The sequence below is a fragment of the Apteryx mantelli genome, chromosome 5 (genome assembly GCF_036417845.1).
Source record: "Apteryx mantelli isolate bAptMan1 chromosome 5, bAptMan1.hap1, whole genome shotgun sequence".
NCBI lineage: Eukaryota > Metazoa > Chordata > Aves > Apterygiformes > Apterygidae > Apteryx > Apteryx mantelli.
In genome coordinates, this window is record NC_089982.1 from 56,063,890 (window position 1) to 56,081,834 (window position 17,945).

Below are 17,945 nucleotides of genomic sequence, written 5' to 3' on the forward strand. Positions count from 1 at the left end.
TAAAAATTGAACTAAAAGTTGCTGAATGCAGTATAGATGGACATCTTAAACCAGTTTATTTGAACTCAGGAAGAATGTCCTCATCTCTGCAATTTTTTCCTTGAGGATTATCTGTGTCAGTAACTGGGTAAATTTGTTCAGATACATATGAGGTTAATTTTGTTTTGTTTTTTTGTAAGCAAATGTTCTTTAAATTTTGCTTTACATGCAGCTGGGGCTAGTGACCATACAGGGATTCTGGTCTTAGAGAACATTTGTAATGGGAATGTTCAGTAGTAAATTAGAATCTATTATGTAGATTTTTGCAGGCAATTTTATTGTTGCTTATCCTAAGTAATTCCAGTGATTTCAGTTACTCAAACCAGTCTAATGTGTGCATAGCATCTTGTTCTAATATTCTAATAATATTCTAAGTATTTCATTTTCTAAGAAAAACATCTTTCCCTTTCCATCATTATTATAAGAAAAACTGATCTATTAACTGTGATTTGCACTAAACAGTTTAGACATTCTGGTGTCAGGTGTGTGAAAACTTTGTCTATATGAGAATGAACTGGGAGTTTACCAGTCCACCGAAGTCCATGTGACTGTTATAGGAATAGTGGAGACTATAACAGCAGTTTTGTTAGAAGTAACACTTTGCCTTATTCCAGGAAAACTTTAAAGGAAGATAAAGCAGTCTGCACTGTTACTTATGGAAATTCAGTCTGCAAAACATACGTATTTCATGGATGAGGACTGCATTATAAAACTCAGACAGTTGTGCAGCACTCTCACTGGCACTGTCACAGCAGTTTTATGGAATCATGCTGCTTGTTCTAGGCATGTGTCTGAATGACAGAGCGTGGAGTCGGATTGCCGTGGGGAGAATGGGAAGCAACCTAGGAAAAACTGTCATTTGAACTGATACAGATCTTCTGTTCAACAGAACACAACTGTCAGTCCGAGGTTTATTTGCCATAAGAACAGTATTTCAATTTTTAGTGATTGAGTATACCAGACTTTTTATGCTTGAGTTCAGAAACTGAGATGCCTGATACTAGATTTAGGTGCTCAGCCACATGCATTATCGGAGGGTCCACATATTTTTATAGGTGTAAATGATTGCTGAAGTGCAGGAAGAAACAATCTATTCCCTTAGGCAAAACCATCAGTTTTTTAAAAACAAACAAACAAAAAAACAACAACAGAAATAGAGTAGAAGCCCAGACGACTATCACGGCAAAGTGGCTTTTCAGATTAAACATCTGCTGTTATTTTATGCCCACACTGAAATTGGCCTGAAATAAGAGCCTGAGCTTATTAATGGAAAGATTCCCACTGAATTCAGTGGGCTTAGGCACAAGCCTTATGTGACTGTTTTAAAATAAAGCATAACATGGGCAAGAAACCACAGTTTTGATTACAAGCCTGTAAAAATAAAACAATAAATTAGCTTACTTTAAAATTTCAAGATGTAAAGCATAGAGGATAAACCACTGATCCATACTATGTTAAAGCATTTTATTCTAAGCATTTCAGTGCTTTATATTAATTGTGTTTTGTCCCCAGGGGCCAGGAGAGTGCTGGAATTGTGACAAGTGATGGAGAGTCATCCCAGGCATTCAAAGTACACAAGGTAATATGTAAATATATGTTTTGCAGATGCCCAACTGTGATGCTGAAAGTTTGTTTTACCAGGGAAACAGAGTAATTGGAAAGACAGAAGTAACATGTTTTTATGGACTATTCTGATTGGGTCACAGTGATGGTATCTAATTCTGTTACTCGTGCAATTTTTTGTCTTAAGTGCATGTCTAAAACACATATACCAACATTGTTCTGCTATGTGTACCCATGCACGCAGTGGCAGACAAACAGAAGTATTCAGATCAGCCTACTGATATAATAAAAACTACTTACTAAAGTCATCCTGCGCCTAAGGTGTTTACTCTGGAGATTTGGAAGCATTTACTGCTTCAGCTTGTGCAGAAAGAGAAAAGAAAAATAATTGCAGGCTGTGCACAAGCACATGGATCTGTGACTAATTCTTGTGTTAGTGAGGATCAAGGAAGTGGCAGTTACTTTACCCATAAGTAAAAATTATCCAAATAAGAGATTGAAGGGAAGTCTGAGAAGGTCATCCAGTCTTCCTCAAGCTGACAGAATCCCAGAGGGTGTTAAGAGACATAAAATGGCCATAGCCTATGTATGTATTACGCCAAGAAAATACCCACATGCTCTGGAAATATTTCTGCTCATTCTGTATTAAATGGTAGTCAGGAAAAAATAATCATCAGCCTGTTCTATTATGGAAGAGCAGAGGACTGAAAACAACTATGTCAGGAAACATCATGGAGCAACTCTTGCTTGAGGGTATGTTTTCTGACCACAACCAGAAGGCAGCTTGTCTTCATGTTCTGAGGTCCCTGAGGCAGGACAGACCTACTTCTGTTGAAGGAAAAATAATTAAACTGTTGAAATCAGTCCAAGAGTTATAACTGCTTTGTGGCAGAAGTATATGTATCTATGTATGACTGTTCAATACTTCATGCAAAAACTTGTCTCCCAAAATGTCATGTTTGTCCCTACTTCAGAAATTTCACCCCTTTTTCTGTGACTTGCAGCCTTTCCCCCTCACCTTTAAATGCTGGGTTTTTTTCACTTCAGCACTGTGGTATCTGTTCTTCATCCTGTTCTGTTCTTCATTCCTGTTCTTGCTTGAGCTTCAGCTTTCCTTAAGGTTTATAGAAAATTCAACTTCCTTTTAAAGTGGGCTGCTGTGTCCATCCCTTAATAAAAAGTAATTCTCAGAATAAACTTCCAGCGGATGATGTAGTAGTTTGTAGTGATTCCATATCATTGCGCTGAGAAACTTAGCTGTCATGCTAAGAATTTAATTGACTATCTCATCATATCAGCTTTGATTTTATAAGAGTGGCAGATTGTGCAATGGCTTCTCTTATCCTTGAAATACATTTCTTGCCTACAGCATTTTTAAAAACTGTAATAACCACAGTGTAAAAAAGAGCATGTGGAGTGTAATTTATATGACTTGCTTAATCCTAGAAGTGGTGTTGATTTAACAAATGTTTGGGTCGGTTACACTTATGAAAATATATTTACAGCTCTGATTTGTAAACCAGTTCTTAAAAAATGTCAGCAGTTAAGATGCTATTGTATCCCTTTGTCCTCCAAACCCCAGTTGTCTCTTCTTCATAGCAGAGACAACAGAATGGAAAAGGTGCCTATTTCTCACGGCATCAGTTTACAATCCAGTGCGTTTATGCAAACTCGCCTTTTTCAACTGTTTAAACTAATACATATATGAGAATGTGATCTGGAGCATCTAAGGCATGGATGTGTTCCTTTCTTTTGATTGTTACTAGCCTTTGACAACAGATTAATAGCCTTTGGCAGCCTTTGATAGGCTTTGACAAAGGATATTAATCCTTTGTTTTAAACTCTCCAAGCAGGACTCATCAAAATTTGTCTGTCAGAGCATTTCAGCTAGATTTGTACAATAAAAATAAAGCATTATTGGCATAGCTGTATGAGCTCACGATGCAGAAAAACTTAAATCTCTTGTGTGGACGCAGCTCTGCCAGTAGGAGAGAGGCTTTGTCTGATTTTTTCACACTTGGATATGCAGAAAAATCTGTTACAGTAGCTGTTTGCCATGTTCTGACATGCACCAGGCCTTATATAATACCGACATAGGATTGTCTTCATTGGAAATTGTTTATACTGGCATAACTCATATCTGTTTTCTCACACGAGCACAAACGAAATCAGAGGAGTATTTTAAACCATATCTTAAAGATCATGTACTTGTGTGACCATATCTGCTTTAAAGTGACATTGCTTGTTTAAGCCATTGCAACACTTAACAGGGCTACATCCATTAATACCAGACCTGTGAATTGCCAGATCTCCCGGCAGTATAGTTTGCCTAAATAAAATAAGAGTACACAATTGCATTTCTGTACATATAATGGCACATGATACAGACTTTAGGCTAACTTCATGTCATCTGTGGGAGAACAGATGACATTTGATTTGGCATTGTGACTCTATAGCAGTCACAGAAGAAAATATTCTGAAACTTGGCTTGCTTTAAGGTGTTTTGGTTGAGCTCTAACTGTAACACACAGAGTTTTATTACAGAGTTTAAAGGATTTAAAACATTTGAAAGCTCCACAACAGCATTTCCTTAATGCACAGAACAGAAATGTACTCTTATTTCAAATATATATATGCTGTTACAGTTACAATGCTCTTATATCAAATGTGCTTTGTTTCTGACCTTTTACATAGTGCTACTTTACTTTTCATTGACTTTCTCTCAGCCCTAACACTTCTTTTTCTTCCACTTATCAAGTTCAAACAGTATTTAGTGAGTATTTTCTCCTTTCCTGTCCCATCCCACTATCTTATTGTTCTACCTACCGTGGAGGTTCTGAACCATGCATGACTTTCAGATCTCTTCTAATCTTTGTACCTTCAAAGATGCTAGAAGAGTATTATCACTTCTATGTGTAATAACATGTGTATCACAATTATCATGTGTGATAGGGAAACTGGGGCTTAGAAGGATGTAAATATTTTCCAGAGGCAGCAGAAGAAGCAGGAGTTTGTAGGAGGATTTAGAATGCAGTTTTAATTTCTACTCTGTGCAATTTTTCAGACCATTCTTGCTCCTAAATTGTCTCCACATAGTGCTTGTTGCCAAAAGGAGCTCCTGATGGCTGACTAAAAAGTTTTGACTCATTTCTGTTTTACGTAGAAGGCAACTTTGGTATATAAAAAGTTTGCTTTAGGTAAACAAAAAAACTGTTGGAAAAAGCTTCACTTCTAACATTGGCAGCAATGACAGAGTGGAACTAGTAGACATTATCATGGACTCAGGATAAAAGTATATTGAATACACTGCTAATGGTAAAAGGTATTCTCTGAATAGAATTTCTTTCTTGCAACATTTTTCTTCTTCTGTACCTTCCTTTTGACAGTATTTTTTTGTGTTTTTAAGCAACAAACACTTTGACAGTGTTTTTCAGAATATGTATTTTTACTCAGAGAACAGATTCTTCAGTGAAAATCCCCAGTACAAAAATGTTTGTTTTATTTAAAAACAGGAGTAATGGGATCTGACATATCACTGACACCGACTTAGCTTTTTTCTTTCCCATGTCTTTCTGGTTGTCTTTCTCTTAAAGGTGCTTGTATTACCGCTACACCAAAACCAAGGAGCATTGAGGAATTTGCCAGGAAAACAAAACAAAACAAACCTTTTTGTTTTCTTTTCCTCCTGAAGGGAATGGGTCTTATTAATCACGTGTTCAATGCAGACAGCCTGAAGAAGCTGTACGTTTCAAACCTTGGGATTGGACACACGAGGTACTCCACCTCAGGAATTTCTGAGCTGCAGAACTGCCAGCCTTTTGTTGTAGAAACTCTTCATGGGAAGATTGCTGTGGCACACAATGGTGAACTAACAAATGCTGTACGACTTAGAAGAAAGGTTAGTATCTCCTTTGGGGGGCTATGGCATCATTTATTTCTGAGTGTGAGGCTACAATGAGCAGTAAGTTTGCGATGACTTAATACCACAGCATTTGGAGTAGCAAAAGAGCACCATAATCAAAACAGAACATTTGCTGGGGAGAAAATCCTGGGGAGGAGAGGCACTTCTCATTTGTAACTATCATAGAGGATAACTTGCCAATCCTCTAGACTGATGGTGACATTCCTATTGATAAAGTGAGAAAACTAACTCGGTCATGACAAGGGACAGCTTGCCTTTGAAGCTCTGCTCATTTGTGGAGGCTATGGAGAAGCAAATCATAGAGTTAGGGGAGATGTCATAAGGTGACATAATTGTAACATGAAATGTTCTTGTTTGGAATATTGTCTTTATTTGTATATCTGGCTTGTGAAAGTAATCATAAGCACTGTTAGGACATATAACACATAAGGAAACCATCAAATACCAGATTTTATAGTGTGTTTGGCTGAAAGGGTATGTATCAAAGAACAAAACTAAAATTTAGCAGATGTTTCCTTTTGTAATCTGTTCTGTAATAAGTTCCATCCAAAAACAAGAGGGCATGCTCTTGCATTGAAGCAGGGCAAACGTATGACATGCCCAAAGGAACCTAGCCTGTCGTTAATCAGAGCAAGAAGTGTATTAATGGATGGGAAAAAAAAACAGTGGAAATGCAGACTGAGAATGGAGAATCAGTGCTATTTGAAAATGTGAAATGATTTCTAAAGATAAAAATTAGCAATTGTAATGGGTACTGAATTGAGTGGGTCATAATAGTTGGCTAGATACACTGCAGATTCTCTTCTCTTAAAAGCATAAGTCTAGAACAACTGGACTGACCAGATCTAGCAAACCTTACTTTGTGGGATATAAGTTTTTTAGCCCCACTCTGCTTCCCTTCATTCCCCTTTTTTTGCTTTGTGCCCTGACCACTACTGTGTCTTGACATATCTTTTCTCTTTCTGTGTCTTCTATAGAAATATAATTTTGTATTTTCTCTTGTATCTTTTACCTCTCTTACCAGAACCATCAGCAGCACAAAGCTGATTAAATGGTCCAAACATGAATTTATGCCCTGAATATTGCTGATATTAATTTTGCTTTGTGTTTTGATTGTGTGTGAAGCAAAGGAATGAGATACAAATGGAGAAATGTAGTGCCATACATAGATTACCAGCTCATTTTACATATTTCGTTTATCAGAAGAAGGTTGACGTAGTTCTGGTTAATGATGATCTGATCACCTGAAACACTGAACTGTCATGTTTTAAAACACTTGTTCATTGCACAAAGGTATCGTTAAACTAAAATCTGTGCAGTGTTATGTGGGATGTTTTTTATGCTGGTAACACTTTTCTTTTGTTTTTTAAAAGCTTATGCGGCATGGTGTAGGACTATCAACCAGTTCTGACAGTGAATTGATCACGCAGCTGCTGGCTTTCACACCTCCTCTAGAAAATGACGATACTGCAGATTGGGTAGCAAGGTGAGGAGGATAGGTTTCAGAATCACGAACAGCTATCTAATCGAAGCATGATAGGCAGTTTTAAATGCACACAGGTGTTTGTGTGACACATGACTATGTTAACCTATGTCTCATTTCAGAATAAAAAATTTGATGAATGAAACTCCAACTTCATATTCATTGCTAATTATGCATAAAGACATAATCTATGCAGTACGTGATCCGTATGGGAATCGTCCACTCTGCATTGGTCGCCTTATTCCAGTAGGGGACATGAACGGAAAAGGTAAAACACACACACGCGCACACTCTTAATATGTAGTTTGTGCCTTAAGCCACTTATATAAATAACTACAGCTGCATTTACTGAGGTAGAAGTAGAATATATGAGGCAACAGTGAGTTTAGAAATTTCAAAATAAAAGTGATGATAATTAAAAAATAATTTGTAGGAAGTCTGCAAACATCTTTTCTGCTCCCAGCAAAAGTGAATCCTAGTTCCCTGATGATAGCCAGAATTAGGCAGCCCAACTGTCATCAAATATTTGGTGAAAATATAACTAAATTCTATTCACTTAGAGAGGAAAGCAGGGATGAATTAGTCTGGTTTCTTCCTTTCTCCTGTAATAAGATGGCTGAAAAGTGTAGGATTGCTGGCAATGTATTTCTGACTTCCAAGCACTCCCAGTCACAGTGAGTATGGTAATGGGATACTATAAAATCACTTTATGGGAAGAAGTTCTTTGTGTCTCATTTAGCCTACAAATCAACATTTTTCCCGAAGTGAAATTAAAATCTGCTCATTTGTGTAAAAAAAAAAAAAAAAAAAAAAATCCAAAGGCAAATCTTTATATTGACAAAACTTGGTAGTTTCAACCACAAGAAAAATTGTGTCATTTCTTTCTCTTCATAAAAAAAAGAAAAAAGAAAAGTTAAAGTATGTGTTAAAGATATGAGTTAAGAACAGAAACATCAGGATTTTTTTAAGCATACAAACACTTCTACCCTCTGTTACATGATTGGATCTATCCTGTGCCTGTTTCTTACAAATCCTCCTTACTGGGATTCAATCCAGTATCTGTTGTAGTTGAAAGGAATTCATCCACTGACACATTTAGCATAAGGAAAAGTAAGGAATTTCTTGTCCAGACAAAAGTAAATATTTATAATGAAAGCCAGTGAACTAGAATTGGAATTAGAAAAGTTTGAAATAGTGCAGAGATAAGAAAGGTAATTATCTGAATTGTCTCTCTTCATGAACAGTGAATATGATGCTGTCACTTCCAGTTCTACCTGGGATAACTTTATGATGTTTACGTATTTTTTGAATAATGTTACAGAAACGTTGGAATGCTAAACCTTCTAGTTAGAAATTGCAACAATTTTTAATTGTGCACTTGGCAACCTGAACCATAACAAGCCAGTGCTGCAGTAGAAGTGCAATGTGTGTAGTGGTAACGGTAGCAAGAATTGTGTAATCTAACTATAACTGAAATCTTTTATTTCAGGAAAAGATAACAGTGAAACAGAAGGCTGGGTAGTCTCCTCTGAATCCTGTAGCTTTTTATCTATCGGTGCAGAGTAAGTGCCCTGAATCTCAGGTTATCTGAAAGCTCTCCTCAAACAACAATTAAACATTAAACCTCAAATTGCCAATGATCATAATCTATAACAATGTCAAAGATATCAACAATTAGTTTGTTGGGGTGTTTGGAGCTTTTTTGTTAGATTCAGTTTATTTTTGTGGCAGGCTTAATGTAAAAGAAGCTAAAGAATTATGTATTCAGAAGGTAACAGTGGAGAAGACTTAATGGATGCCTCTTCTTTGTTGCATTATATTTTATTATTTAAACCCATAAAACTTTTTAAAGTTAGCCTAGTTTATGGTAGAATTGTCATAGTACAAAATACTTTAGCTACAGAAAAGGTTGCAGTTCAGGTCACAGGCTGAACTAACTTCAGCTGTAGAATATGCTGTCTGACAAGCCAGCTTCCTTATGTTAAAAATGTAACAGGCCCTAGAAACTATTTTCATGTGGACAAACCCACAGTAGATGGGTGAGATCTCATTCACATTAACTCTCTAGCTAAGGGATACTTTCCCTTAAGGCATTAAGGCACTTTCTCTGGACGAAAAGATGTCTTTGGAAGTTTGTGAATGGAAGACAACTGTGAAACAGAACATAATTAAAGTAAGAATGATTGTGAGGAAGTCTATTTAATTTGCTAATTATATATTTAAAAAAAATACATTTGGATATTACACTAATAAATAAAATTGGATTCTCTTTAAATCAAAAACAGGGCAAAACTGCATTAAAACCACAACCACAGAATTAAAAGAAATGTAAAGCAAAAACAGGAAACAACATGATTGCACTTCTGTAATCTTCTCTTCCATTTTATGGTGTTTTATTGTAGCTGTGTTGTCCAGTGTTCTTTTGCGGTAACTTCTACCGTGTCTGCGTAGGAATTATTAACTGTTGGCAACAGCCTTACTTACTTACTTACTTATTTATTTTTAAAGACAATTTGTCCTACATATGCCTAAGAATAATCACCTCCTGAAATTTCTTCAAAATCTCTGTCATGAGAAGCTTATCATGCAGGATCATAAGCTGAGGCATTCTGTGGGATTTTTTTAAAAGCAATTTTGTCCTAGACTTATGCTGTAGCCCATGTACTTCTTGCTAATTCTAGTATTGGACCATTGAATATACGCAAAGTTACTCACCTCTGATTTATATCTTGAGAATATTTCAATATTACTTAATCTGAAGGTTTAGATCCTGCATTTAGAGTATGTGTAGCAAGTGCTTTTCAATCAAGATGTGTATTTTGATTTCTACTGCTAAAGTAGAAAATGCTTTTTCACAAAATGTTAGCTTTCTCTCTTCTTGAGAAAGGAAAGAAGGCGCTGAATTGAATCAAGGTGGAATATAGAATATACATGAAAATTGTTAGAATAGCCACCTGAAGACTCATTAAAGTATCTAGAAAAATGCTTAATAACATCTGATATAATTTTTCCATATTTCTTCAGATATGAGAATCGGAATGTACATTTCTGGTCAGTTTTACTTCATTTCAGGTTAGCTGCCTGTCACCACTAAGCAGTTATTTCGCAGGCTATTGGCTTCTGTGGCAGGGTTTTTTTTTTACTACCATCTTTATTCTAGATCATGGTATTCTATTGCTTTTATGTTTATTAGCTTCCATAGAAAACTGGTTCTAATATTGATCCAGGACTAAATGATTTAAGTATGTTTACTCTCAATTAAGCTTGTACTAGACTGTATCTCACATAAAGGAAGAATACCTTAATTATCTGGTACTAGGAGTAGTAATTTACCACTGTCAGGTATTAATTCAGACTTTTTAGTAATGGTCACTTGCCTCAGTGTGTTAGTCTTAAAACAGTGTAAGTCAAATCCTAAGACAGAAGCAAATTGGCATATTAGAATGTTCAAAAACATTTTTCCTTTCAATTGCATCTACTTATGTTTTAAAACTATCATTCACATTAAGGACATTTCTAAATGCTATGTATATCTCTTTCCAGGTACTATCGTGAGGTCCTTCCTGGTGAGATTGTGAAAATATCCAGATATGAGGTCCAAACACTGGATGTTGTACCAAGACCTGAAGGAGATCCATCAGCATTCTGCATCTTTGAATATGTTTATTTTGCAAGACCAGACAGTATCTTTGAAGGTAAAAAGCTGTGAGGTACAAAGCTCCTCCCTAAGGCATGGCAGATCATATCCTGGAGAATAAAGACTCTGGAAAGTATCTGCGATCATAGTAGGGTAACAGTGAATGTGAGCTTCCAGAACAGGGCTTTGACAGAAAGGGTTGGTGCAGTTCTTGGGGACATAAAACTCAGAAGGTGCATGTAACATCAACTTCCCATTCCTATCTGTGTATATGGCCCTAGTGAAGTCTGTCTGCATAGTCTTATGGAAGGGATGAAAAGAAAAGCCACAAAGATGATTCAAGGTAGAGAAAATATCCCTTAAAATTGAGAGACTTTAGAAACTTTTATTGGTTTTTGAAACTTTTTAAAAATTGGACCTATGAAATAGAATTTGCAAAACAGCTTTATCTTGTTGTTTTCTTTGAAAGAAAGGATTATTTCAGGAAGATGCTTTTACTACAACTTGTGTATTATCCATTATCCATGCATTATCTAAGTACTTGAGACATCAGTCTAATGTTTTTAAAAACTGTCCTAGTGACAAGATATTAGCCAGGACTCCCATACATAACAAACAAGCTCCTCTTTGCTCTGTATGGACATGCTTCTATTGATACCATACAGTTCTCCACCAAAGCCAGTTTCCCCCAAATCCCTTTATCTTTCCTGAGCCTCTTACCCTTCGGTGTTTTCACTTTTGTCTCCTATTGCTTATTACTGTTGCTGTATGCTTTGCCATGCCTCACCTCACCACAATACCTCTGTTTTCCTCCCATGTTGCAAAAATTTAAGACCTTAAAAGCTTCTGAAGCCTCTTATCCCCTTACCAAATTTGTGGTGAAGTTTGTCAATTGACTCAAAGTGCATAAGTGGGCAGAAGCAGCTGGGATGATTGCACAAGCCTTGTCTGCTTAAGAAACCAATCTAAAAATAGAATACACATTATGAATATGCAGGCATTATTTCTACTTTGCTCCTGTAAATAGATTTTGTAACATCAGTAAGACTTTTAGTTACCTGATTAAGGCAAACTGGATTTTTTTTCTCTGTGTAGTGATATGAATGTAAATGTCAGAATATGACATTATGGAAGGAAGTAAAAATTGACTTTATGTGAATGACTGTTTATTAGTTCTGGAGCTTTTCTCATGGACTTCTAGACCTACAATTTGCCACAGAAATTTATACAGCAAACTGAGAGGAAATCTAAATTATGTGTGTCAGGGAAAAATATTTCTTGCTGTTCTTAGGTCAGATGGTGTATTCAGTCAGGAGAAGATGTGGTCAACAACTTGCTATTGAAGCACCTGTGGAAGCAGACCTGGTCAGCACTGTTCCGGAGTCTGCAACCCCAGCAGCTCTTGGTTACGCTCAAAAGGTATACCTTATTGATTTGCATATTTTTTCAAGTATATTTAAACTTATCTCTTTATGTAAGCATATTAGTGGAATTTTATGGCATGGCCCATTAGAGTGTTGTCAGTTTTGTATTCTCATGGAGTCATCTGCACTAGGATTTTTGTCTTTATTCCGCCATATTAAGGTATTTCAAAACTTTTCAGTGCTTTTTGGTTACTGTGAAGTTATACTAAATCCTAAGGTTGCTTTATAAAACAGCAACTGAGAACAACCGGTTTTATAGGTATTAATTCTATTTAACTGTCTCCTGTTTATAGTGCGGACTACCATATGTTGAAGTACTCTGTAAAAATCGATATGTAGGAAGAACTTTTATCCAGCCAAATATGAGGTTAAGGCAGCTTGGTGTTGCAAAAAAGTTTGGAGTTCTGTCTGACAATTTTAAAGGCAAGCGAGTTGTTATCATTGATGATTCAATTGTGAGAGGCAATACCATTTCACCCATAATAAAGCTACTAAGGGAATCTGGAGCTAAAGAGGTAAGTTCACTTTCAATCACTATAATACATACAAATACAAGATTCTTGGGAGGGTGAAGAACAAGTTTTTGTCTTCATTTGCACCATATGTTGTTTTCTTATTTAAAAGATTAAGTGTACAAAAATAATGGTTAGTGTGTGTTTATTATGATACAGGTTGAAAAGTTTCTCGTATGATTTTGATTTTTTTGGAAGATGAAGGAGAGGGGAATAGGTCTTCACTTACAAAGCACTATCTGACAAAGAGAATGGAAAACTGATTAAGTAAGATAAAAAATCAGCTATCAGTGTTGTATTCCTGCCATATGTGTGACTTGTGGCACTGTGATAAGTACAACTACTTACTGATATAAACAGGCATTTGCTCTAATCCTCCAGAACACCATTGTTCTCTTTTAATTGATTTATATTTGAACCAGAATGTGCAAGTCTGTGTCACTGGAGCAAAAATGTTCTGATTGGCTTTGTAAACTGGAAGCATGTGCAGCAAGGATTGAAGGCCACAGAAGAAAAGCAAAATCAGAATGGGAGTTTTTAATAACATTAGGAAATATTGTAAAAATTAATTCTAAAAATGTCTTTATCTCTCTTAATGTTTTGACATCTGAAAATACCTTTATCTTACCTTTAGCCCTTCCCTGACTTCTAGATAGTGTTTTTTTCTTCATGATTTTTTGCAGAACTGGGATGTTTCTATCTGCTGTTGTGTTATGATCTGCTGACTTTCGCCTCACAGCAGTCTGTTTTTAAACTGTATCTTTATTCAGGTGCATATCCGTGTGGCTTCACCTCCCATAAGATTTCCTTGTTACATGGGAATAAACATTCCAACAAAAGAAGAACTCATTGCCAACAGACCTGAATTTCATGACCTTGCAAACTATATAGGTAAATGCTATTTTCTGAGAGTTTTCACCTAAAGGTAATTTATTGTGTACATCAAAATAAAGCACAACACATCAAAGCTACAGTGGCAGAACCGACCAAAATATCATAAAGTTGATATATTAAATCTCCACATTGTGTGTTCCCTATGGATCACACAATTCAGCAACATATATTTTTTTAAATAGTTAGTGAATTATGCTACTCTGAATAATAGAAAGCATTAGAATAATTGTTTAAACACAGTTTATAAATAACATGTGATAACACAACTTTCTGATCATTCAGGAGTTTCCCAGAAGATTTACAATGATGAGCTATTGTAGGCAAAATATCAGGAATAAAATAAAAATGGTGAAAATCTGTCTTACAATGGAGAGCTAATTATAGTTTCAGCTTTAAGATATGCATAATAGTATATTCTCTCTCAATTTGTAAACACCTACTGATTTTTCTACAAATTCAGAATTTATGTAAATAATTTTAATGGCATTGCATATTTCACTATGAAAGAAATGATATTTGAAACTAGCGAAAGAATATTAAATACATTTTTGAATCTTTAGAATGGGTCATGTTTGCAGCAGCAAAGAAGAAGAACCAACAGCTTATATTGCTTGTGATGTGATAAATGATATGTTCTTTATCAGGCTATCAGAAACAGAAGGTATGAGATGGCTTGTAAGTAAGGAGATCTACTATTTGCCATACTGTTCTCAAAAAAATATTTAAAAAAAATGGTGTAAGAATATAGCTGTGGTTGAAGACTTTCAGTTCTTTTGTAAATACTTCCCCTCACTTTCTAATTTTGCTCATATCTTTGTTCATATCTTTTCATAAGTTCTTTTCCCCAGAATGATGATCATGATTGCATGTTGAAATATTTCAGGTTTCTAGGATTTCACTTTTAAGAATTATTCACAAAATAATTAGTATAAGTGATAGAAAAGTAATAAAGTGAAAAGGCTATCAAACTCTCCTATTGCTAGAACATTCACATGAACTGTATACTTTATTGTTTTAACATGATGCTATTGCCCTCCCCCAAGTTCCAGTAACCAGTAATCCTAGTTGTTCTGTTTGGGGAGCAATAAGCAAGCATACATCTGTTTCCAGACTTGAAATAAAATGTAACTGTGAAAACTACAGGGGGTTCAGAGAGTCTTAATACGCATTCTGGATTTTGTTTCCATCTTTACAGTTTGTAAAAATGGCATAATAGTTCCCAACTCAGAACCTTCTATCTACATTTGAGTGAGGCTGCTCCCTGTACAAAGAACTTGAGAAGGACAATGCTTATTACTGCCTGATGACCGTTCTCTTCAGGGAATTTGATCCACCCTGCATCATACTCCATACAATAATGTGACTGCATTTCCAAAGAGCATTGCATTTGGTACAATACTGCAGCTTTTAATTACTGAATTCTTTATTTCCTCTAGGAGCAGACAGTGTTGTTTATCTTTCTGTGGAAGGGCTGGTATCATCTGTGCAAGAAAGCATCAAAGCAAGGCAAGAGAGCGAGAACAGCCTTAAAACCCAGAAGTCACGTGCTGGAAAGATTGGTCATTGCACAGCATGTCTTACTGGAGAGTATCCTGTAGAGCTAGAATGGTGAATTTTTAGTAGATGAACATCAGTTCATCTGCTGCTGAACACAATTTTTTCAAAGATGCCTTTTTGCTATTAGCCCTCCTCCATTTTAGGTAATACTTAAAGCTTATTACATCTAACTAATTACTGTTACTAAAATACGTCTTTACAGACTTACAGGAAGTGTGTAGTGATGAAAACTATATAAGCAGATAAAAATACAAAATCATATAGTTTTTGATGCACAGTTGTGCCTTCTGTTTTCTCAAAAAATAATTTAAAAGCCAAAGTGTTTTTAATTATGTAGGTGTCCCAAAGTTTTTTGTTTCAGTCTTGCCCTGAAAGTAAGATACCCCTGTTAAGACTTGTTGACAAATACAAATCATGGATCATGTGGTATAATTTCAAATTATCAAAGTCTTAATGCAAAAGTATGTGAAGTATGCTTTTCTCTTTAGGGGAAAAAAAAAATGAGATTCTGAAGTCAAATTGCTTCCTCAGCAGTTATTGCATAGTTTTTTAAGACTAGAAGTACCTAACTTTTGCATATATAGCTAAACAATCCTTTTTAACAAGCCTTTTGTAATTAATAAGTGTCCAGATTCTATGAACATGATGTGTAGCATATGATTTTAAAATTGAAGACTCAGGGAAATGCTCAGCCAAAAGCTCTCTAGTTTTATGTCTTCAAAATTCTTTTTTTGAAGTCCACTGTAACTGCATTATCTTTGGGTGCTTTTACTAATTGCCAATAGAATGTGAAAGGAGAAAAATACCTGGCACTGCCAGTGATTTTATATTCTCTGTCACATCATTTTTTCTCCAGGATAAATCCCCAAAATTTCTGAAGTCTGAGCTAATGCTCAGTGTGCTTTTTTATATGTCAACCTTCAATGTAAAATCAAAAATAAAATTACCTTTCTTGCTCAACAGTAAGTATGATGATATATCAACTACAGGATATGAGTTACGTTTTGGGTATACTCTTATTTTGCTACAGTACTGCTGTCACATAATAAATATAATGTTTAAAAAAGAAAAGAATTTTGAAGAACTACTAGGTATTGAATGTGTTGTATTTTTTAATTGGTCACAATTATACAGTTACTTGTACACATGAAAAATCACTTGGACAATGAATCATTAGCTGAAATGAAAAAACACCTTTTTAAAAACTTGCAAATTTACACAGCAAGATTTTTTTATGAAGCAGACACGCACAATTGTAAAAATATTTTGTATACCTCATTTTTTTCAGTGAATACCAGCAACTTAATTTTAGACTTTCTATTTAATATTCTTTATTTTGGCCTTACAGTTTTTTTGTGATTCTGTTATAAAAAAAAGAAAAAATAGAAAAATAAAAGTTTAAGCAGTTTAGTTGAGAACTACAGTCCTGGCCATTAAGGTCTAAAGAGTGCTTTCTTATCTGGGATTTGTAGCAACTGTGGCTGATGCACAATCACAAAACAGAAGTCCCAGTTCAAGAAAGGATGTAAATAAATTTTACTGAAGTCAAGACTTAAGCCTTACGCAGGTTCTCTGTGGAATCAAAACCTACCTGCAGTTAAGCTGATGGGAGAATCTAGATTTTAATAAGAATCAGGCTGTTTACGGTGTTCCTCACCAAAGCCCAGATCTCCATATGGGGAGTTGTATGTGGATCTTCTCTGTCCAATTAGTAAGTTTGTTTAACAGAACCATAACAGTTCATTCTGAAAATAAACTGAGCAAAAGAGAATTGGGTGGAGTTATTCTGACTGCCCCCTCTCCCACATAAATCAGGAAGGAGTTTAAGAAAACAAAAACTGTCATTAACATTTTTCCCCTTTTGTCTTTCCTACCCTCCAAAAGCAAACCTTTCAGAAGGGGTAAGTCAAGCTCTTTTTAAGTGAGGTAATAAATGTTTAAATGTGATTCAAGCATTAGCTGGCACAGTTCTGATTTCAGTAAGAAAATTCCTAATGCCTTTTTTCCTCCATATTATGCATGTGAAATTACAAAAAAAGTCTGTTACTGTAAGCACTGTAATTTTTAAACACACTGCATGCCTAATTTTTAGTATACATTTTTTAAAGCCTGAAGTTAAAGGGGAGATACTTTTCAAAGGTCACTTTATTCACTGACGACTGGATTTATGCTTCAGGTTATCAGGCCCCTTTTAATTTTTCTTACACAATGAACCTTTCTTGCACAATGAACCACTAGCTGAATGGAAAAGCACCTTTTGAAAACTTGCAAATTTACACAGCACGACTTTTTTTATGCAGCAGGTTTACAGCAAGATATACACATGCAATGAGTATTTTGAGGGAGAAAATCCCTCTGGCTTTAGGTGTTACTATTTGTATTATTTTAATGTTTTACTGTGAAACAATTTCTGCTGTGTTACCACTGATACCACTGTGCTAAATTATTTAAAAAATGTGACAATAGAAAGCTAACGTCTAACTTCTCCCATGTGTAATATTAAAAATGGTTATGAACTGATTTTCTCCTAATTATTCCATCATTTCACTGCCTCTGCCGGCACTATGTGTCTAAGGTTTCTTAAATAAAGTAATCTTCACAAAGCACTCGAATGCTGAATAAATAAATCATTTTGTGTCTTGTATTATCGGTGCCTAGTCCCGAGCCTCACCTCCAATAACCTTCACTCCTCGCGGACACGCTTAAAGCCCAGCTGACGGGAAGAAGCCCGCAGGGAGAAGCCCCTGACCCCGCTTCCCGCAGCCGCTGCTCCGTGTATGGAGCTAACGGCGCAGCCCGGGCCAGCCCCGCTCAAACGGCCGCGAGGGGCGGTGCACAGCATCCCTTCCCCCGCCAACGGCACTCCGCGGAAATGACGTGCCGGCCCTCCTCCTCACCGCTGGGCCGTACCATC

General features: G+C 35.9%; 1 protein-coding gene across 2 annotated transcripts in view; it reads left to right on the plus strand.

Moving 5' to 3' along the window:
- PPAT (phosphoribosyl pyrophosphate amidotransferase) overlaps positions 1-17,863 on the plus strand; it is a 51,677-nt gene extending 33,814 nt beyond the window's left edge. For both annotated transcript variants that reach the window (XM_067298023.1, XM_013949422.2), the window contains 10 exons: positions 1,552-1,618; positions 5,294-5,500; positions 6,898-7,010; positions 7,130-7,275; positions 8,497-8,569; positions 10,551-10,702; positions 11,936-12,063; positions 12,362-12,583; positions 13,351-13,471; positions 14,911-17,863. In XM_067298023.1, the coding sequence (XP_067154124.1) occupies positions 1,552-1,618; positions 5,294-5,500; positions 6,898-7,010; positions 7,130-7,275; positions 8,497-8,569; positions 10,551-10,702; positions 11,936-12,063; positions 12,362-12,583; positions 13,351-13,471; positions 14,911-15,086 (1,405 nt within the window). In that variant the 3' untranslated portion in view covers positions 15,087-17,863. The remainder of the gene's footprint in view (positions 1-1,551; positions 1,619-5,293; positions 5,501-6,897; positions 7,011-7,129; positions 7,276-8,496; positions 8,570-10,550; positions 10,703-11,935; positions 12,064-12,361; positions 12,584-13,350; positions 13,472-14,910) is intronic.
- The last annotated feature ends 82 nt before the right edge of the window (positions 17,864-17,945 follow it).